This window comes from Alexandromys fortis, unplaced genomic scaffold, assembly GCF_014885135.2.
Source record: "Alexandromys fortis isolate MF-2015 unplaced genomic scaffold, M_Fortis_MF-2015_v1.1 scaffold_212, whole genome shotgun sequence".
Classification (NCBI taxonomy): Eukaryota; Metazoa; Chordata; class Mammalia; order Rodentia; family Cricetidae; genus Alexandromys; species Alexandromys fortis.
In genome coordinates, this window is record NW_026068091.1 from 63344 (window position 1) to 84093 (window position 20750).

General features: G+C 51.3%; 2 protein-coding genes across 7 annotated transcripts in view; one reads left to right on the forward strand and one right to left on the reverse strand.

Moving 5' to 3' along the window:
* Tmem63b (transmembrane protein 63B) overlaps positions 1 to 9720 on the reverse strand; it is a 24400-nt gene extending 14680 nt beyond the window's left edge. Inside the window, exons 1-6 of one of the 2 annotated variants that reach the window (XM_050122708.1) lie at positions 9600 to 9720; positions 3161 to 3443; positions 2882 to 2961; positions 2669 to 2707; positions 1654 to 1744; positions 800 to 837 (exon numbers count right to left, since the gene is read on the reverse strand). In XM_050122708.1, the coding sequence (XP_049978665.1) occupies positions 800 to 837; positions 1654 to 1744; positions 2669 to 2707; positions 2882 to 2961; positions 3161 to 3319 (407 nt within the window). In that variant the 5' untranslated portion in view covers positions 3320 to 3443; positions 9600 to 9720. Of the gene's footprint in view, positions 1 to 799; positions 838 to 1653; positions 1745 to 2668; positions 2708 to 2881; positions 2962 to 3160; positions 3444 to 9377; positions 9526 to 9599 lie in introns of those variants that run through there. The other variant, XM_050122706.1, reaches the window with a different exon arrangement.
* Mrpl14 (mitochondrial ribosomal protein L14) lies at positions 9006 to 20522 on the forward strand. 5 transcript variants are annotated; one of them, XM_050122710.1, is made up of 4 exons: positions 9609 to 9686; positions 13176 to 13327; positions 17408 to 17498; positions 20079 to 20522. In XM_050122710.1, exons 3-4 carry the CDS (start codon positions 17428 to 17430, stop codon positions 20443 to 20445), a joined length of 438 nt encoding a protein of 145 aa, XP_049978667.1. In that variant the 5' UTR covers positions 9609 to 9686; positions 13176 to 13327; positions 17408 to 17427; the 3' UTR covers positions 20446 to 20522. The 5 variants fall into 5 exon arrangements, with proteins under 5 accessions (XP_049978669.1, XP_049978666.1, XP_049978667.1 ...); XM_050122712.1 differs by lacking the exons at positions 9609 to 9686; positions 13176 to 13327 and adding an exon at positions 9006 to 9053; XM_050122709.1 differs by lacking the exon at positions 13176 to 13327 and having other exon boundaries at positions 9577 to 9686.
* Positions 20523 to 20750: the final 228 nt, after the last annotated feature.

Consider the following 20750-nt stretch of genomic DNA (forward strand, 5'->3'; position numbering starts at 1 on the left):
AGAGGGAGGTTGGGAGTAGAGAGGGAGGTCGGGAGTAGAGAGGGAGGTCGGGAGTAGAGAGAGGGAGGTCGGGAGTAGAGAGGGAGGTCGGGAGTAGAGAGGGGGAGGTCGGGAGTAGAGAGGGAGGTCGGGAGTAGAGAGAGGGAGGTCGGGAGTAGAGAGAGAAGTCGGGAATAGAGGGGCAAAGATAAGAAGAGGGAAGGGAGGAGGACAAGAAGGAAGGGTGGTGAGGGAGGGATATCGGAAAGTGGGCAGCAGCAGCTCCTTCTAAGGCCTTAAGGGTACCAGGGCTGAGCTCTATGGCCAAGGGCCGCACTAGGGGAGGGGCCCAGAGCATGGTGAGGGGCCCAGTGCTGACCTGTCTCAGCTTCCTGCCTTTCTCAGCGCTCACTGCCTGCCTGTGGACTCTGGCTGGATCTCCTGAGTTCTGCCTGCTGGCTGCTGGCTCCTGCCTGTGGCTGGCTGGCTGCTTCCAGCCTGCCTGCTGCCCCCACCCTCTGGCTGCAGAGAGGATGAAGAAGGGGCTCCAGCCCCTGCTCTCAAAGCTGTGGTCATAGCTGGTAGACCAGGGATGGCTGACCTCGCGCAGGGCATCACAGAGAGACGGTGGGTCAGAATAAGCATCAGGGGTCAGCACAGGCTGGGCCCCATTGCCTGGCCTCCTGGAGTAGGGGCAGGGTACAGCGAGGACTAGGAGCACTAAGGCCCTCAAAGCTGTTGGCCTTGGTTTTGGAGGGAGATGACAGGTTCTGAGGTTTCTTTCTGTTTCTCTTTTAGAGTGCGCAGACCGTTCACTTACTTTATCCTGAAGATGGCTGTCAGCCAGGAACAGAAGCCCTGGGGGAACAGAGGGGACACACTGGAGATCCCAGTCTGCCAGCCCGACCCCCCCTTCCCTGAAGCTCCACCCAGAGAACACTTCCTACACCCTCCCCTACACCTGAAGAAAACCCCATCAACACAAAGGACGTCAGTCTGGTAGTTTGTCTTGTATGAGCGAGGCCCTGGTCTCTATCTCTAGTACTAAAAAAATGAAAGTATTTAAGTGGGGTGAGGGAGATGGGTCAGTCAGTAAAGTGCTTGCCTTACAAGCAAAGGACCTGAGTTCAATCCCCGGATCCTGCAGAAAAAAAAAGCAGGGCATGGTGGTAGACACTCCCAGCACTGGGGAGGCACAGACAGACGGATCTCTGGGGTTCACTGGCCAGATGGTTAGCCTAATGGAGACCTAGGTCTCAGAGAAAAACAAGGTGGGCCTGGCAAGGTGGCTTATATGATCTCTGGAACCTCACAGGGTGGAAGGAGAGAAACTGACTTCTCCAAGCTGTGTTCCAACCTCTATACACACAGCTTAGTATATGCACGTGTGTGTGTATGTGTGCGCGCGCGCATAATGAATAAATAAAGGCAAAAACAAAAATAACTCCTCCCCCCAAAACAAAAAACCATGTTCAAAGAAAAAAGAGTTTTCATTGATAGTAGAGGTGGGCATCAGATTCTACTGCAGCAAACAAAGTTTTGACAAATGTTAGGAGTGCCACTCAGAGGACCCCGTCCTGTGTCACATTCTCTGGGCCTGCTGTTGTCCTCTGATATTGCCATGTCCCTGACCTTATAGCAGTACACTCAGGAAACTGGGACGAGGACACTCACGTTGTCCCTTTGGTCAAAGTCGACGGAGCTGGAGACGGAGGTGAGACGCTCATACCGATCATGACTGTCCCCATGCATAGCTGATGCCACACTGGGGTGGGGAGACAGAGCAGAGGAAGGTGAGAGGGGTAAGCATGAGACTCAGAGGGGCAGATGTGAGCACCCAGAGAGACTAAAGGTACAGAAAGTGCAGAGGCTGAAGCAAGAGTGACCTCCCCCTACCCTGCCTCCCTCAGCGGTCACTGGTGATGGACAGTGAGTGGGGCGAGGGCCGTATGGGAGAGGGTGTCTTCATTACTGCCCAGAATGGAGATTGAAGCAAGAAATGTTAGATGTCCTTGCAGTTCCAAAGGTAAACAGTAGGGGGAGTGAGAGATAGGCAACAAAGGCAATTATTACCCCCAAAGCAAAGGGGAGGTAAAGGAAAGCAGGGATCAGAAGAACCCAAAAGGGTGGCATGATTGGAAGATGTCTCTTGGGCAGGGCCCGACCCTCCCTTTCCCCTGAGCCATCAGATGCCACAGCTCTAATTCAGTCCTATGGACAGAGACCACGAGGAGACATAAAGGCCAAAAAGGGGGCTGCTTGGACAGGGCCTGTCCTAGGCCTCCAGAAGGAGCAGGGAACCCTGGAATATGAAGAACTAGCTGTTAGGGGGGAGGAACTGTGGGTGACGCCCAATCTTGTCTCTGTAGAATTGTGCTAGGGGTTTTCTGGGGAGTTCCCAGGACGGTCCATTGTCCCAGCCAGTTAAGGCCAACAGTGCAGGGGTACGCACAGAGGGGATTTTTTAGGTTGGGAGTCTAAGAGGAGAAACAAATCCAGGAAGGGCAGAGACAAGCTGAGGAGCCCCCTGTTCTGCGAAGCACACCGCCTGCGTTAATCTGAAACATGAGCCTGCAGAGGAGAAAGCTGCAAAAAAGAAGAGAACCAGCAACTGGCGCGGGGAGAAGCGTGAAAGGAGGGAGAGAAAGGAAAGCTGCTGAGTGTGGATGGGGGCTGCTGCCCCACATACTATTCCTGTTCCACTCGCGCCCTCTCCCGTTGGCGAAGCCTGGGGACAGAGAACACACAGGTTAGCAGGGGTCCTCAGACTGCAGTGCTGGCCAGGGACTGTCCTTTCCCATCCCCCAACAGAGGGATGAGAGAAGCTGGCCCTTCCCTATTCCCAAGCAACATGGACCACGATGTTTGTGTGCAGTAGAGGGACGGTCCCAGGCTTTCTTACCTGTCTGCATCTGTCACCAAAGCCAGCCGCCCATAGTCCCAGGCCACCTTCCGGAGGATAGAGAATAAGAACAACAGGGCCTGGGGGCAGAGGGGAGGCAAGTGAATAGCTGTCCACGGGGGAGCCTGGCATGGGTGCACGGACTGAAGTTGGAAAGTGGGAACCCCTTTTTCTTGGCTAGGTATGGGAAGGTGGGACATGGGTCAGAGACGGAGGACATTTGCAGGGGATGTCCTGGGCCCGGGTGTCAAGGGTGGGGGACGGTAGGAGGACACTCACCAGGAAGCACATGAAGTCCAGGGCCAGCACGGTGGGGACGCCCCCGAAGGGCAAGCCCTGCAGGACAGTGCTGCGGATGCGGGCACTGTAGCAGTAGTCCTTGGAGGAGCTGCTGTTGAGGGCTGCAGTGCCCAGCGTGGCCAGCAGAAAAGGCAGCATGGCTACTACTGCCTCATGGTCCTTCCGGGCAGAGGGCGAGTCGGTCAGCTGCGTTCACCCCCTACCCACCCCAGACTTTCAAGGTGGGTACCGGAGGGTTGGTCAGCTGCCTCAGTGGGTGCACCTAGGGAAGGGAGGTGTGTATCACATGGGTTTATTTCATGGCCCTCTGGCTATGACCGCGCTCTGGGTCTGGCCAGTACACCCTGATCCAGTACCCATGAGGAGGCTCGCGACCATCATAACTTCAGTTCTAGGGGATAAGATGCCCTTTTCTGACATCTGCAGGCACCAGGAATGTGTGTGGTGCACACACACACACACCACTCATACATATAAAGCAATATAAATAAAAATTTCTAGAGATGGGTAAAGGCCTGTTTCTGTGCCAGAGAGTAAGAGTCCAGAGTTAACTGCTTCATTCTATCTCAGAGCCTCACAGTTCAGTCTTTAGGACCACAATAAGTAAGTGAAGAATGAAAAGAAATAGGACTTCTCAGTCTTTTGGCTAAGATCAAGTGAAAAGAAAACCAGAATGATCAAATGTGTTTAGAGATTTTAATTCTGTTAACCTCCTCCATACAACCACCTTCAAAACAGATGTTCAGTCCTGTGTCCTCAAAGCAGGGCACTGGGCTGGAAGGCAGGTAGGTATGAGCACCAGACTTCAGAGTTAGTGTCACCTTGCTGGTCCCCACCACCCCTGCTTTTCTCCAATCCAGCTTCCCTCCCCTCCCTCCAACTAGCTACACAGGGCAAACAGAGGGGTGTGAGGACTACAACTCCCAGAATGCTATGCTTCTGCCTCCAGAGCAGAGCAGGCTGGGAATGCTGTGCCCTCCAGCCAGCTTTTCCATTGGCAAAAGAGGGAAAGAGTGGGCAGTCGGAGGCCTCTAAAGGCCCCCAGCAACCCACTGTACTAGGGTCTTGCCTGGTGCCTGCCTGGTGCCTTGGCAGTCCTTTGTGCTCTAAGTGGATGAAGGACAGAAGAGGAGGGAAGGGGAAGCCAATTGGACTCCTGGGCTCTTGTGCTTGGGGACAAAGCTGAGCAGGGCTCTGGGGAGGTTCCCAGGCTGGAGAAGTGTGGCTGCTTCAGAGGCAGCTACCACAGGAGCACAGCCCCACCCGGTCCTACTCGGGGTCCCTGGGGGCCCCTTCTGCTGACAACATGGAAGGTCGGCCTGGAGGAGGGTCCCAAGGGAAGAAGGGCAACCAGACAAAGAGAGAATAACAAATTGAGAAGAGGTGACTGGTAACTCAGAAGGAACTATTTGTCCCTTAGCCCCCCTGGGGTGACCTAGCAGCCGCGGGGTCTCCCCTTTCCCACTCAAACATCCAACCAAACAGAGCAGGAGCCAGAAGCTTTCTAAGGATGAGAACATGAGCATTCTTTATATGTTTCTCTTGGTCCAAGGAATCTTTGCAAAGCCTGGATCAGGATGGAGCAGAGAACAACTGCCTTGCATGTGCTATACAGGCTCCTTTTCTGGCTCAAGCTGCCTTTAAAGACACATGGGTTTAATTATTGTTGCAAGTGTCCACTGTTTCAAGAACAACAATATACGGGGCTCCAGAGATGGCTCAGCAGATGAGAACACTGGTTGCTCTTGCAGACAAGGATACAATACCAGACACTAGCAAGGTAGCTAACAACTGTCTGTAAATCCAGTTCCACGAAATCTGACACCCTCTTCTGGCCTCTGCCGGTACTACACCCACACGGTACACATACACACAGGCAAAACACCCCACATATAAATAATATATCTTTTTAAAACAAAAGAATAATAACATATATGACTGCATTTAATCCTCAAACATCCTGTGAGTTACCACTGTCATTTGAAGATGTGAGTAGAGGGCTCAGAAAAGTTAAGTACTTTCCCACTAGGTCTCACTGCAATAAAATGATGGAAGCTAAATTCAAACCTAAGTCAATTTCTACCAAAGCAGGGACCCTACTCAGAACACAGGTGCTTTGCTGATAGGCCTAGGACAGGTGAAGGTGGATCTGGCCCCATTCTTCTAATCAGTAACAGAGATACTGCAAGGCTCCCACAGGGAGGTAGAAATGTATCCATGGCTGGGGGTGGGGGTGGCAGCCCTCTGTCTTCCGCTCTTACCATGGTCTCTATGCAGCCTAGGCTGATCTCCAACTTGGAAGATCCTGTGCATATATGGAAGCTTCATCAATGCAATGATAATTATTTGTTCTTGGGCCAGAGAATTAAAGGGCAGTTGAGACATGTGCTCAGATGTGTAAATGTGCTCATACGTGTCTGTCTGCATAGGGAGCTAGGTAGGCACTCATGGCCTCTGAGTGGAGAAATGTGTGCGGGTGCATCTGGGAGCAATACAAGACGTACACATTGCTGAGGCCCCAGGACAGGCTAAAGGTGGGTATAGGTATTTTGAGGAGGGAGGCTCTTATTAGCTCCCCATTTTTCTTGGAAACAAGGGCTCGAATATTCTAGATTGGCTTCATTCTTGTTATGAAGCTGAGGATTGCCTTAAATTCCTGATCGTCTTGCCTCTACTTCCTAAGTGCTGGGAATCGATCCTGGGACTTCATTCGGTCTCATCTCTCTCCCTACCACGCAACATGCCCAGTCCTGACCTCTCTGAACTCCAGAAACCTCAGTGCCTCTCCCCACCCCCTTGTTTCTAAACAAACGGCTCAAAGCCCTTCAGTGCCCTCCTTCCGCTGTGATATTCTCTACTCTGAACAAAGATGGGACAGTCTAGAAGCTTCTGCATGTGGCTCCACTAGGGTGGGTGAGAATTTTCCAGGATGCATGGTAACTGGTTACCAGATCTTCTCATTGCCAATCTTTTCACTGCCACTGCGCACCTCCAGCTACCCAACACCCAAGGCAAGCAGAGCACACCCAGATCGCCCATCCATAGAGAGGAAACAGGGACCAGGGAAGGAATGGAACTAGGTAAGGTCACAGGGTAGGTAAGGGGTGGAGTTGGGTTGGTGGCTTTGCCAGTTGACAGGGTAACTTCCAGGTCTTTAACTGTAGGGTGGGGCTGTTGGGCTGTGTCCTTCGGAGCAATTGCTCCAAATTCAGACTAGGGGAGAGAAGCTGAAGACAGAACACTGCTTGGGGACAGTAGTAGGGGTCGAAGGTTCTCCCAGTCCAGAGGTGCCCAGCCAGCTGTGAGCCCATTTCTCTAGCTGGATACTGAAGCTGGTTTTGTAGCAGGATGGGGATTTTAGACTAAGTCAAGATGGCCATTTCACTACTAGAAACTGTGTGTCACAAGGGTAGAAGTTACTTTTTTGCTTTGTTTTTTTTTTCCTCATAGAGTTACTGGGAAAGACTTAAGGTAGGACTTGGGATTCATATAAAGTCAGTGAGAAGAGATTAACTCTTAATACAAAATGGGTCTCACTCTTCCAATCTGTTACAAAATAGTATTAAGGACTTTGCCTGGCATGAGTGGAATCAGAGAAAGGTAAAAGTGTATCTATCTATCCATAGGTGAGCACCTCACTCCACATCTCTCTCCAGAGTGTAGCTATGCAGTTTAGGCTTTGCTCCAAGTCAAGGTCTTCCTGAATGCTGGGGATACAAGTTACAACACTGGTTTATTCTACTTTCTTCTGTACAAGGTGTTACTACTCTAAGCACTTTGTAAATGTTACTATTTACTACCCCTCACAATCCTAACAGGCCACTGAGGCACACAGACAGCAAATAACTTGGGGAAGTCACACAGGCAGTCTGTGAAGGATCCAGAGATGGGCCCAGGCATTTTGCTGCTCCTGCAAATAGGGGAGGCCCCTAGCAGGGCGATGAGGCTGAGGGCTGTTAGCACCAGCACTGGAATGCCACACCCTAGATCTACAGGCTTGCCTTTTTTTCTTGCTGGGAGCTCCTGATCCTTGACTCAGGGGTTTGTGGGTTCAAGTTCTGAGGCAGGGATAGAGGGCAAGGGCTCCGGCATGAAATGCACTTGACTTCTAGTCTGGAAAAAATGCTCAACCAGTGTGGGTCTCGGGTCCTGCACCTGTGAAATGGGGACAACAACTCAGCCCTTTGGCTGCTTGAAAGGTGAAATAAGATTAAAAACAAAACAACAAAACTCGAATTTAAAGCACTTAAAAAAAATCCAACCAAACAAAAGAAACCACCAAGAGAAAAGACCAGCTGCTGAAGGCAAGCACACCTGGGAGGTGGAGGCAGGAAGATCAGGAGTTCAAGGCCAGCCTGAGCTAAATGACTTCACAGCTCAATCAAATCAAAACACAAAAAAGTTGGTATTAATAAGATACAGACTCCAGGAGGTTGCTTTAATGGAGGAAGGTTGGTTAAGACCAAATAAAACATATAATTTTATCATAGGAATAGAACTACTCATGGAAGGGGGGTGCTTTTGCTACATTAGGGACTCTGTCACCAAGTCCCAGAATGGACCCCATCCACCTGCATTAGGCAAGGTGGGGCACCAGAGGTGACTGGTAGGTCAGGAAGTTCAGAGAAGTGAACCCATTACTATTGATCAACTGTCAGGCAGGATGCCCAGCGCTTTACCTGCATCACACTATTGGATCCCGAAGATCCACCTCGGAAGGAGTGGTGGTAGCTAATCACGCTTTTAAATAGAAACAGAGGTTCAGGTGGTTAAGTAACTTGTCAAGGTCACACGGCTCAAGAACAGCAGAGCTAGGATTTGAACCCGGGTTTCTGTTACTCTGTTGTACTTGGAAGGAACTTGTATGATATCCAAAAAGGGGTTCTTAGTTACTTATCATCCATCTTCTGCCTCAAAACATCCCCACCCACCTACTCACTCACTCACTGGCCAAGACTGCACTGGATGAACTAACAGCAGGCCCCAGCATGTGCCACCTGGGACATGCCAGGGCGTAGACCCTCTGGTACCCCGGAGGACAAAGGTGCTGCGAGCATACCCCCACCTGAGCCTGGCAGCCACTCCCCTTCCCTCCTTTCAGGAATCTGGAAGGCAGAGAACTGTGGGCCCCTCTTCAGGAGGTGTTGGGCACAGTCTCATTCACCCCGGACTACTGCAGACCCAGGAGGAGGCTACAGGGTCAAGGAGTGGTACTAGGTAGGGAGAGGAGCCCCAAGCCCCCTTGGGCAATGGGCCGCCAAACCTCTGATCATGAGGCAAAGACTGGTGGCGGCACAAAGCCCCAAGGGCAGCCAGCCCCTCTGACCTCTCTTCCCCACTTCCCAGGCGCCCTTCTTTTTTCTGGGTAACACAACGACAAGCTTCGGGACAGCTCGCACCAGGCGGTCAAGACAGCCGGGAGGGACAAAGCGCGCCCCCTCCCCCTCAACAGGGCCTTTGCCTACTCCGGATTCGCGTCTGAATCTTCTCCCCACCGCACCCTCCAACGCAGGCCCGGGCGGCTCATGAATGAACTGCTCTGTGTGGGGCGCAGGAGAGGACATGCTCCCGGGGCCAGCCGCTTCTTCCAGCCGGCAGACCAGTCCCCACCAGGGCCAGGGCCAGCTACCGGTCTGGTGCCAGCACCCTCGAGCCCTGCCTTTTGCCCAAGCATAGACCCCTTGTTCGAGGCCAGCTCCGTCCCCAGCAACAAGAGAAAGAATAAAGAAACCGAGGGCATTGGACTTGGCGACCCTAGAATGCAAAACTCGGGGGCGGAGGCGGGTGGATCCCTTCAGCGGCGCCGGCGGCTGGGGAGCAGCTGGGACCCGAGGAGGGCCGTGCAAGGGGGCTGCGCACCTGGACGGGGCAGGTGGGACGAGAGTAGCACTCAAGGGCCGGGACAGAGGGGGTCCCACCCCTTGGGATATCCCAGCGGGGCGGGGGCAGTGGACGGCGCACAACTGGAGCCCCGACAGGGGTGGAAGGACTCACATCTGGCCAGGGACGGTGGGGGTTTGGGGACAAAGCGTGCCTCCGTTGGGTCCTGCGGGGCCCGGGCACCTCTGGGTCCCGCAAGAGGTGGAAGGGAGGGGACGCGCAGCTGAGTCCGGGTGTTTTTTTTCCCCTTCCTTGGGGTGGTAGTGGGATCCTGTGATCCAAGTAAGGGGTGCTGGGGAGGGGTCCGCGTACTCACCCCCAGGCGCAGACTCGGCTCCGACTCGGGAGCCCCGGCTCCGGGCGGGGCGGGGCTGGGGAGGGGGAGGGGGAGTCGCCGGGCGGCTTGAGCTCTGGGCTCCTGCGGCGGCCGCGGCAGCGCGTGGGGGAGGGGGAGCAGGAGGAGGGAGGGGAGCCAGGGGAGGGGCTCTCGCAGGACCCGCCCCCACGCCGTACACGTAGAAAGTGCGCGCGTACTCACGGAGCACCGCCGACGCGCAGGCGCAGGGGGCGGGGCGGGGCCTGGCCAGCGGGGTTCGTGGCGGGAGATTGCCTGGGAGCCAACGCGGTATGAAGGGGGCTCAGGGGCCAACTTGCTCCCCTCGCGCTGCTTCTTCTCCGCCTTTCTTCTCTGAAGTAGGGAAGGCTCTCTGGGGGAGGGGTGAGGATAGGCCATACTGGACCCCAGAGTCAAGAGAGAGAGGGGTCTCCACCCTTTGCGAGGCCTCAGATCTGGACCCTCTGGCTGCATGGTCCACGCCGCTTCCGCGCTTCCCACGCCCCCTCGATTACGCTCACTTGCTTACCCCAGTTCGGGAAGTGGAGTCTTGGGGGAATAGGGGCTGCGGTCTAGCTGGGCCAAGTCACTTAGGCCGGTTGCTCTGGCGCGTCTCCTGCGGTTTATCTGCTCCTCTTTCTCCCAGTGGGTCTGGAGATGAGTTTGTTAGAACATTCTTCCATGCAAAGAGGGAGTCCTTGCTTTCGCTTCTGGCAGGCTGAATGACTCCTCTGGTCCAGGGAATTCCCTGCTTTTTCAGTTCACCAAAGCCCTCACCTAACAGGGGTTAAGACTGGGTCCGCCTCTTTTCTGTGTGTCATCGCACAAAGACAGGACAAACACCACCTGTTTAATTTCGGGTTCTTAAAGGAGACAGAGGAAATAATTGCTTTCCACTGTGCGCAGTAAGTGAGCTTTGCCACGCTGAGACGTTAAGGGATTGATTGTGTAGCGGTCACAAGGCCTGAGACGAGTCACCTTGGGCTGTCTGGGAAATGCTGGCACCCAGGGCCTTGCAGTCACGGCTGGACACTGCCTATCCTGGTCAGTGTGTGTGTGCTGTATTTGGATATTCAGCTGCCCGTTGTAGCTGGAAGGTTACAACTATAACTGTTGTCTTTCAAACATTCCCATGAGTGACTTGAAAATCACCGTAGTACATCATGGCCATCGTGTGTGTGTGTGTGTGTGTGTGTGTGTGTGTGTGTGTGTGTGTTGGGACCCAAGGGCATGGGAGTGTATTATACTGTTTCTGTGTGTCAGAAAAGTTTGGAAAGGCATTGATCTCTTGTGTGCCTCTCGATTTCCTTGACTTGAGTTTTCAGTCAGTTTAAACCTTCTGAAATTGCAGTTGGTGAGTGGACCAGCAGTGGAGTTTTCTTGTAACCCTAGACATGGCAGGAATTCATGGCCATCCTCAGCTGCTTGTGACAACACCAAACCCACATATAAAAACCCAAACCCTTCCCAAACTGTGAGAGTTTTGTTGGAGGTAAGGGAAAGAAGATGGAGGCGAGGGTATTGGATTGATCTGGGTTTGTGTGTAAAACTAGCCTGACCCACTCCCTGGAACAATATAGTTCACCTAGAGGCCAGACAGCGCTGATAGTGGGTATCTAGAAGATGGAGATGGGGGCCATGGTAACCTGGTTTGGGGACTTCTGGAGATCACTGGAGGATTTGTTTCTGGAATTTTACTATTTTAAAAAAAGTAATACAAGTGTGAATCTGAACCTCTGACTTCCTGGGTCCATTTTCAAGTGGCTGTTATCCGAACACAGTGCCTAGAATCTTAGATGATACAAATCCAGTCCGTGTCCCCTGCCCCCCAAGACAGGGTTTCTTTGTGTAACTCTGGCTGTCCTGGAACTCCCGTAGATCAGGCTGGCCTTGAACTCAGAGATCCGCCGGGCCTCTGCCTCACGAGTGCTGGAATTAAAGCAAAAGCCCTTTAAAGAATATCTTAATATGCTCTTGTGTGTTTGGCTGTCACGTGTGGATCTGCCCAAGCGTATTGTCACATTCTTCATGTTATGTGGTTCTGTGGGAGCTTGGGAAGGCCTCAAGAAGTCAGGTTATAGTTTAACCTGTATTTATTTGTTTGTCTGTTTATGTGAGAGCTTAGGTCATTAGCCCAGACTGCCTTCAGAATCACGATCATTCTGCCTGTGCCTCCATAGTACTGGGATTAAATGGGTGCACCACACCCAACTTCAGTCTCTGTTTTAGAGGTCGAAGGTTTATCTGGTATAATTTTACAGGTATGTTAGCCATGATAGTCGGGGTTCAAGAAAGGACCGTGATTCAGAGCTCACGGTGTTGTTCTGGGTCACGAACGTGCTGCCCCAGAAGGAGAGGTCAGTAGCTTATTAGTCACTAGGGAATCAGGGTGGGAGGTCCCTATCCAAAAACTCTTAAAAATCACATCTGTCCTTGAAAAGTCAGGAAGCACCTTGCTGCGACTCTGAACTGAGAAGCACTTTGAGGACTGTGATTCGAGGTGGTGGAGTCAGTGCTGCCTTGTGATGGAGGAGTCTGTAGACCAGAAGGATGCCGAGTCAAAGTGGTCCCTCTCCTAACTGAAGCTGAAACACTTTCAGATCCATGTGGATCTGCTCTGTCCAGTGCCCCCAAGTGTCCACAGTTCACTGAGACCTGGAGCAGGGACTTAAAGGTCACAGACATCAGAGAGATGAGTTCTGCCAGTAGCATTTCCTCTTTGGGTCTAACCTTGCTAGCCCACATTCCTCCGGCTATCTGACTTCTCATCCCTGGCTCCTTGCCACTGCCTCAATTAAGTCCTCATAGAAAGTTAAACCTGAGATAAAAACTGGACCAAGTTGAGAAATGGGTTGCTCAGTTGAGCTGTAGTAGAAATAGATCTTCATATTGTTGAGGGGAGCTGTGCTCCTTGGGACTGGTGCTGTGAAAACACCTGGGCAGGAGAGTCAGATCAGCTCTGCTTGGGCTGTGCTGATTGTGGTGTGTTACTATTATTGTTACTGTTATTGTTTAGTATGGACAGGATGTTACTATGTAGCCCTGGCTAGCTCAGAATTCAGTATGTACACCACCTGACTCTGCCTCTCTAGTGCTGGGATTACAGGTACGCACCACCACGCTTGGCCTTGGTTATTTGTTATTTTGTTTGTTTGTTTTCTTTTTGAGACAGTCTGATAATTCAGGCTGGCCTTGAACTTGTGTCTAGCTGATCTTGAGCTTGAACTCTTGGTTTTCCTGCCCTGCCACACACACAGTGTGTTGTTTGTTTTTCGGTCAAGATTTTTAGTGGGTAGACCTGCATCTGAGCCATACGCCTGACCTGCAGGGTGTACTGGGTAGGGACAAGTTTGAGCTCTGGTCTGGACTTGGTTGCCATATAACCTGGGAGGAGTGGCAAGCAGTAAGTACCATTTCTGACTTCATTCCTCCACCTGCAAAATGATGCAAGTCCTCAGCCGGTCCAGCCTCTTACAGTTGCCTGTTCTTATTTGTTTTTCTGTTCCCATTGGGTGCTTAGGGATGAAGTCATCAAAGAAAGCGCTCTGGTGTGGATACTTCGAGAATTACAGCATACTAGGTTTGCGTGAGGTTAAACCGCATACACAAACTTCTGAAAGAGATGAGAATGGGCCAGTAGAGAAACAGTAGCAAGTGTTTAAGCAACAAATGCAAGTACTTGTTGGTCCAAATGCAAAGGGTCTTTTTGTGATTCTTCAAAGTGTCTAGGCCTTTGCTTTTTCCTACTTAACATTTGATTTATTTTATTTTTGGAGACAGGGTTTCTGTAGGTGAAGCTGGCCAGGAATTCCTAGACTGGCTTTGAACTAAAAGTACTCTTGCGCCTGGATTCTCCTGCCCCTGATACTAGAGACAACCCAGGACGTGTAGGCAAGACAAGTGCCTCTGCCTCCAGAGTGCTGGGACTGAAGGTGTGTGCCGCCGGGCCTGGCTTGGAAACAATGTATAGATCTGCGATACTCAGTATACAAAGGCATACTTGTATAGAGAGCTGCTCTGATGGTTACTTTGTATTGAAATTCAACACCCAAGGAATACCTGGGAAAAGATGGCCCAGCGAGGCACCAACACACTTGTGCACAAGTCTGAGAAACTATATATTGCTACCCAGAACCCATGTAAAGGTAGAAGGAGAGATCTGACCCCATAGTTGCCCTCTGACCTGTGACACACACACAGTAGTAGATAAATATCCTCAATTAATTAATTGGTGTGTTTTTTTTCCTCACAAAGCACACCAAGCATAGATGCTTTTTTTGTTTTGGTTGGGTTTCTCTGTAGCTTTGGGGCCTGTTCTAGAACTCGCTCTATAGACCAGGCTGGCCTCAAACTCCGAGGTCCGCCTGCACCATCTCCTGAGTGCTGGGATTGAAGGCGTGCTCACCACCGCTCGGCTGTGCAGATGCTGCCTTAATTGCTCTTCCAGTCCTTAGTTTGAAAACTAGCTGACTTCCCCCCAAAAGAAAAGAAAGCTAGCTAAAAATGAATCCTCTAAATCAGTGGTTCTTAACATTCCTAATACTGCAGCCCTTTAATACAGTGAAACCCCCAACCATAAAATTATTTTTGTTGCTACTTTGTAACTGTAATTTTGCTACTGTTATGAATCGTAAATATCTGTGTTTTTCCAGTGGTCTTAGGTAACCCCTGTGAAAAGGTCATTCCACCCTCCCCCCCAGGGTTGAGACTCATAGGTTGAGCACCACTACTCTTAAACATCAGGCATCTCAGTGCATGAAAAAAGTCAAAACACACAAGCTCACAGAACATGGAAACTCTGGGCTCCACATTGAACTGCAAATCAGTTCTGCCCACTTGACAATTCTGAGCTGTGGCCATGTGTGTCAGTAGCTACTCTACCCTAGATTACTAAGCAGGGCAGATACTGGACCCTGCCTCCGTGAAGCATGCATTCCAGTGGGATCTGCATGTGGTAAGGCTGGTGGACACCTCACCGACGTGTTTCTGAAGTCCCCCTCTGCATCTGCAGCAGGTGCTAAGTGGAGGCCTGGGCCTGTTCTGTAGTGGTCGGAAGGTTCCTTGAACACTGGGATTTGTGGTGGGACCCATCAGGAGCTTCTGGGGACCCCTCGACACTTGTGCAGGCCTCAGGCTAGCATTCTAAGAGCCCAGTGCAGAGGTGAGGTCCCTGTGACCTCAGGACTGACCATGTAGACTGCATTTGATTCATTTTGAATATCCAAGGATTCCCTTTCCTCTGGGAGCCAGCTTGAAAGTCTGCTGGCATCAGATGGCCCAGTGTGGCTGGGGTTGAGGGTGCAGGCTGGTGCTGTGGTGGTGCTCTACCCATTTTTGGTTATACTTAGAGCGTGAGCCCTTCTTGCTACCTACACTACAGATTGTCTCCAGAACTCAGATGGGACTGGGCTGTCACTTAGCTGTGGAGTGCTCGGCAGACAGGCTGAAGGTGCCGGGTGCAATCCCAGCCCCACAGAACACAACCGAAACCTTGGGTTGGATTGAAGAGAATCTCCTCACCTGGGATTTCAAGTCATTCAGCAGGCAGTGAGGTGCCTACAGATAAAGTGGGCGTGTAATGTCAGTTGGGTTTTTTTTTTTTTTTTTTTTTTTTTGATTTTTCGAGATGGTTTCTCCGTGGCTTTTGGTTCCTGTCCTGGAACTAGCTCTTCTAGACCAGGCTGGCCTCGAACTCACAGAGATCAGCCTGCCTCTGCCTTCCCGAGTGCTGGGATTAAAGGCGTGCGCCACCACCGCCCGGCTTTTGTTTAAGTTTTTGAGATGGAGGTCTATCTGTATTGCCCTGGCTATCCTGGAACTTGCTAGTTGCCAGGCTGGTCTCAAACCCAGCCTCTGTCTCCTGAGTGCTGGGATTGAGGCATGCACCCCCACACCTGGCAAATGTCAGTCTTCTTGATGGAACTAGAGCCTGGTAACAGTTGGAGAAAACTTGAGGTCGCTGTAAGCGGACCATTGTGATTCCGATTTCAGCCTTGCTCCTCGCTGTGCCGTCTTGGTCAGGTTACTTCTCCTGTGTGTGAGTGCGTGTGTGCAACAGGGAGGTCAGTAAGAGTATGTACTGCACAGTGGTGTTTAAGTGAGATGACCATGCACAGCGTTGGGCTGTAATGGTCACAACAAAGGTTCATCAAGAAAATAGGGTCCTGAGAGCGCAAACAAAGCCTGAGGGGTGCCAAGGGAGGTCCTGGTTCTGCCCTTGACAGGTTGTGGGCTCTATGTAGTGCTCTGTACCTCCGGTTCCTCATCTATGAAATGAGATGGGAAGGAGGAAAGAGCTGATGGGCATGGGTGCCCCGCCTGTGCTGGGCACTCTCCATCGCTCACGGGCTGGGATCTTTGCCTTAGTAAAGATGGACTGTCCCACTGGTCTCTGTGTCTCTAGTGCTCAGGGCCGCCTAGGTTAGCTGCCACCTCCTGCACGTCTTCTGGTCGTAGAGCAGGCCAGCACTTCATAGGCGTCCCAAGGAGAACACTGGGTGATGGGATTTGAGGCAAGGCACTAGTGACAGGCACTTGTGGAATGCCTATGTGTTTCTGCAGAAGTGACTGGTGAATTCTCTCCCACCTTTATTAAATAGTCTTATCTGAGGCAGGCATGTTGAAACCTCACGAGGCAGAGCTGTGTGTCAATACTCGAGTGCACAGGCCTAGCTCGGGCTCCCCAGCAGTGCCCTCTGCAGCCAACTGTCTGGGTGGAAGAGCTGGCCTGCTTACAGCTGGGATCCCCAGCTGGTTGGTGGCAGACTTTTCCTTGCCATGCCGAAGCGATGTTTGTGCCCTACGGGACCTTTCTGGATTCCTGACGCCTAGTGCCTTAGCTGTCTCCTGTCTGTGGAAGTTTTTCCACGCTGCAGTGCTGTGGGGGAAACTCACCCAAAAATAGACTGTGGTCAGTGCCTTGGCAAGGGTGGCCTTGGCTCTGCTTTGCAGACCTTGTGCTCCACAGGTGTCCTGGCATTCACATTTGGGGAAGGGTGATATGTGACAGGTGACTCTGGAAGCTGCTCAGGTCGACATTTGCAACCCCCTTTCAGACTGGACCCAGGGTGTGTGCAAGCACACTGCCACTGAGGTATATATATTCTCAACCTTTAAAAAATTTATTTTTGAAAAAAAAAATATTTTTATTTTGTGTGTACCAGTGTTTCCCTACATATATGTAGGTACACAACATGTGTGCCTGGTACCCAAGGAGGCCAGAAGAGATACCTGATCCCTGGACTAGAGTTACAGATAGTTGTGAGCTACCGTGTGGGTGCTGGAAACTGATCCCAGGTCCTCTGCAAGAACAGCTAGTGCTCCTAACCACAGAGCCATCTCTCCGACTCCATGTTTTGTGTTGTCTGTTTTTGTTCTTGTTTTTCTAACCAGGGTCTCACTATGTACTTGACCTTCTTGGAATTCACTCTGTAGACCAGGCTGGCCTCGAACTCACAGAGATCGCCTGCCTCTGTCCGCCATTGGGATTAAAGGTGTGCACCTCCACCCCTGACATGTTTTGTCTTTTAATCATTTCTTTGAGACAGGGTCTCATGTAGCCCAGGCTGGCCTAGAGCTCACTAGGTAGCACAGGTACTGAACTTTTAGCTCTCCAGCTTCAGCCTTCAGCATGCTGGGATTAATAGATGTAGTAAATTACCCAGGGCAGCCTAGCGCTCACTCTGTGGTCCTGCCAGGCCTGTGCTGCCTAATGCTAATCCATCTTCTTCCAGGGTGCTGACGTGGGTTCAGAAGGCACGCAGGTGTCAAGAAGGTGTCCGGCTTTGTGTCCCTCTTGGGAAGTTGTGGCTAGCTCAGGTGTTCTAAAGGACTCCGGTGTCGGTTGCCTGGGGAAGCTGCCCAGGGTGGGACTGTGACACAGGACAGTTTGAGCTGGAGTTCTGTCTGATCATCCGAACACTACGATTAGTTCAGTGACTAATGAGCTTGTGCTCCGGTGTCCTCTCCCATACACGTCCCGTATAAAACAGGCTCTGTCCCCTTTCCTGCAGGTTTGCCATCTTGAGATCCCATGGCTGTCCTTCCTGGGCTCTGGGGCTCTTTTGCCCATGTCAGCAGAATGTTCGGCCCGCGCTACTTCAGGTAATGCTTGATACCTTGTTCTCACGAAGTTACCTGGGTGAGCCTGCACCCTGACTGGATCCTGTGATGACAGAGTGGGAGGAACTGGGCGGTGTCCTGGGCCAGTGGGGGAGGGGGAGGACAGACATGCAGATTCTGTCTTGCATTTAGGAAAGCGTGGCCTGTGGTGGAAGCTGTTCTTCAGTCCTGCCAGACCCTTAGAGTCACAGCTCTTGATCCTGTCATTCCCAGGGCTTTAAAACTCCTTACGTTTAAAAAAAAAATTGTGCCGGGTGGTGGTGGCTCACGCCTTTAATCCCAGCACTCGGGAGGCAGAGGCAGGCGGATCTATGGGAGTTCGAGGCCAGCCTGGTCTACAAGAGCTAATTCCGGGATGGTCACCAAAGCTACAGAGAAACCCTATCTTGAAAAACGCAAAAAATAAATAAATAAATAAATAAATAAATAAATAAATAAATAAATAAATAATTGCTCTGTATGTGTGAGAAAGAGAGAGATTGATTTGGGCATGCAGGTGTCATGGTACACATTTGGACGTCAGAAGACAGCTTAGAAGTTGCTTCTCTCCACAGTGTATGTCTCAGGGCTCAAGCTCAGGTTGTTGTCTTGGTGGAAGGCACCTTTATCTGCTGAGCCATCTTTTATTTTGTTTTTTTTTATTTTGAGAGAGTTTCTCTGTAAAATAGCCCTAGCTGTCCTGGAACTCGCTCTGTAGACCAAGCTGGCCTCAAACTCAAAGATCCGCCTGCCTTTGCCTCCCAAGTGCTGGAATTAAAGGTGTGTGCCACCACCACCCAGCCCGCCCCAAACTTTTTTAAGAATTAAGTTTTTTGGTTTTTTTTTTCCCCCTCAGGACTGTGGATTGAGTCAGGGGTTTCCAACTAACCCTCTTTTTACATTTATTTTGATTTTTGTTGTTTTGTTTGCTTTATACAATAGAGTTTTACTGTAGAGCTGCAGCAGACCTGGATATTTCCCTGTAGAACAGGCTGGCCATCTTCCCACTTCTGCCTCCTCAGCACTAGCTAAGGTTCTAAGTGTGTGCTACCAGCCTCCTGCTTTACCTTTTATTTAGAGACAAGATCTCACTAAGTTTCTCAACTCACCTTGAACTCTGGAGCCCACATTGACTTTGAACTTGCTGTCTTCCTGCCTAATCCCCTGTGTAGCCAGGATTGTATTCTTGCAACACAAACTCCGGCCCAATTGTTCTTTAATTACAAAATTGTCCATTCTTGTCAGTACATGCTTCCTTACCAAACCTAGGTGGCCCCACCCCAGCCGCAGTGTCTTCCCCTTTGAGATCTCTGCTAGTCCTCGCTTCTAGTGCAGACCGAGGCGGGGGAAACAGCTCGGCAGTAGCCTGGTGGCCCGAGTGAGTTCCGTCCCCAGGTCCTGTACGGTGGAAGGAAGGCACCACCTCTTGTAAGTTGGCCTCTTACCTCCACACGTGTACATGTGCGCACGCACACACGAAGTAAATAAAAGTAGTTTTTAAAACATGGCTTTTAAAAAGAACAGGATGTGTATAATAGTAGAACAGAGAGAGGTCTGGTGAGGGCATCTAGAAGAGAGGTTCTGAGGAAGCCCTCACAGAAGCAGCCATGGGATAGTGGGGATTGCGAACTCGGGACTCCTGAGTTGGCTGTGTGTGCGGCACACATTGGAGGGAGCTCTGCAGTGGAAAAGTCCAGGCTAAACAGAGGAGCAAGAGGCCCAGAGGTGGAGGCGCTAGCTGGAAGCCATGGGGATAGGCGAGGAGAGAAAAGGTTCTAGGGGACCCTGGGGTTGTGCTAGAGAAAACCACACTTGGGGTGAACAACGGGAGACGGAAATCCAATGGTAGGAAGACTGGATCTGCCAGTGATAGCATTCTGAAAAGGAGCCGTCTGGGGTGGGGTGCTGCAAGCTATAGGTCCATACTCTCACCTTGGGAGGCTAAGTAGGGGATCACTTGCTCTCAGGAGTTTGGGCGATCTAGAAGACCCATCTCCAAAAGCAAGGCAAAGCCCGTGCTAGCATTAAGAAGTTGTTGCCTGGACAGTGTCTGGTTTCTATCATGTTGTGTCAGGACTCCCTCAGAATAGAGTCTCCAGGTTCCCAGATTCCATGAGAGCAGGGAAGGGCTGCACCTGGGGAAGCAGGTTCTGCAGGATTGGCAGGGGTGAGGCTGCCTATAGAGACTCCTTTAGTCCTCCTTAACTTTCAGAAACCAAAGGCTGGAGATGAAGTCTGCCGTGAAGTTTGTCACAGATAGACCCAAATCCTGACACCCAGGAGAGGGTCTCACTGAGGAACACAGGCTGGCCTCCAGCCTGTGATCCTCCTGCCTCAGCTTCTCAAGTGCTGGGATTACAGGTCTATGCCAGCACACAATCTTAGAAGCTCTCAGTTATAAGGAATTGGGTAGTAAGAGCATCACAAAACCCTGACTTTTTGTTTCAGTTCCTGGGTCATACTCTGCTTAGCATGTACATATATGTATATGCCTGTGACTGACATGTACCTTCCAGCTCTCTGAGGCCTGTACCTTGTGGCCCAGAGAGAGCTATATCTCAGACTTTTTTTCTCTCCCACTAGCACCTCCGGGAGCCTCCGTGCGATCCAGAAAATGACTCGGGTGCGTGTAGTGGACAATAGTGCCCTGGGGAACACCCCGTACCATCGGCCTCCGCGATGCATCCACGTCTACAACAAGAGTGGGGTGGGCAAGGTAGGCGACCAGATTCTGCTGGCCATCAAGGGACAGAAGAAGAAAGCACTCATTGTGGGACATCGCATGCCTGGCTCCCGAATGACCCCAAGGTTTGACTCTAACAACGTGGTCCTCATTGAGGACAATGGGAACCCTTTGGGGACTCGGATTAAAACACCTATCCCAACCAGCCTTCGCAAGAGGGAAGGCGAGTTTTCCAAAGTGTTGGCCATAGCTCAGAACTTTGTGTGAGCAGCGTGCCTCTGAGCCGTGCAGCCATTCCCTTCACACTGGTGACAGTTGGAACAGAATAAATGTTTTAATGTGTGCTTCCTTCCTATGCTGTCTGAGCTGTGGTGGTGAGGTGGGTAGCAGCAGTTTAACGCTGACCTCCTCCCTAGACCCCAAGTGGGCCTGGGCTTTCTTTTATAGCTGGCAGCCATGCAGTGATTCAGCAGCTGTTTCTCTTCTTCACTTGTTGATCTCTGTGGGGAATAAGGACTCCTCAGTCTCTTTAACAGAATCTTATCAATTATAAAGAATTGGCTGCTCTTCTA

Bases quoted from the DNA above. Each gene is read 5' to 3' on its own strand.
- Mrpl14 (XM_050122712.1), top strand. From the start codon at position 17,428: ATGGCTGTCCTTCCTGGGCTCTGGGGCTCTTTTGCCCATGTCAGCAGA. The intron at 17,499-20,078 runs GTAATGCTTGAT...CTCTCCCACTAG, and splicing joins TTCGGCCCGCGCTACTTCAG to CACCTCCGGGAGCCTCCGTG.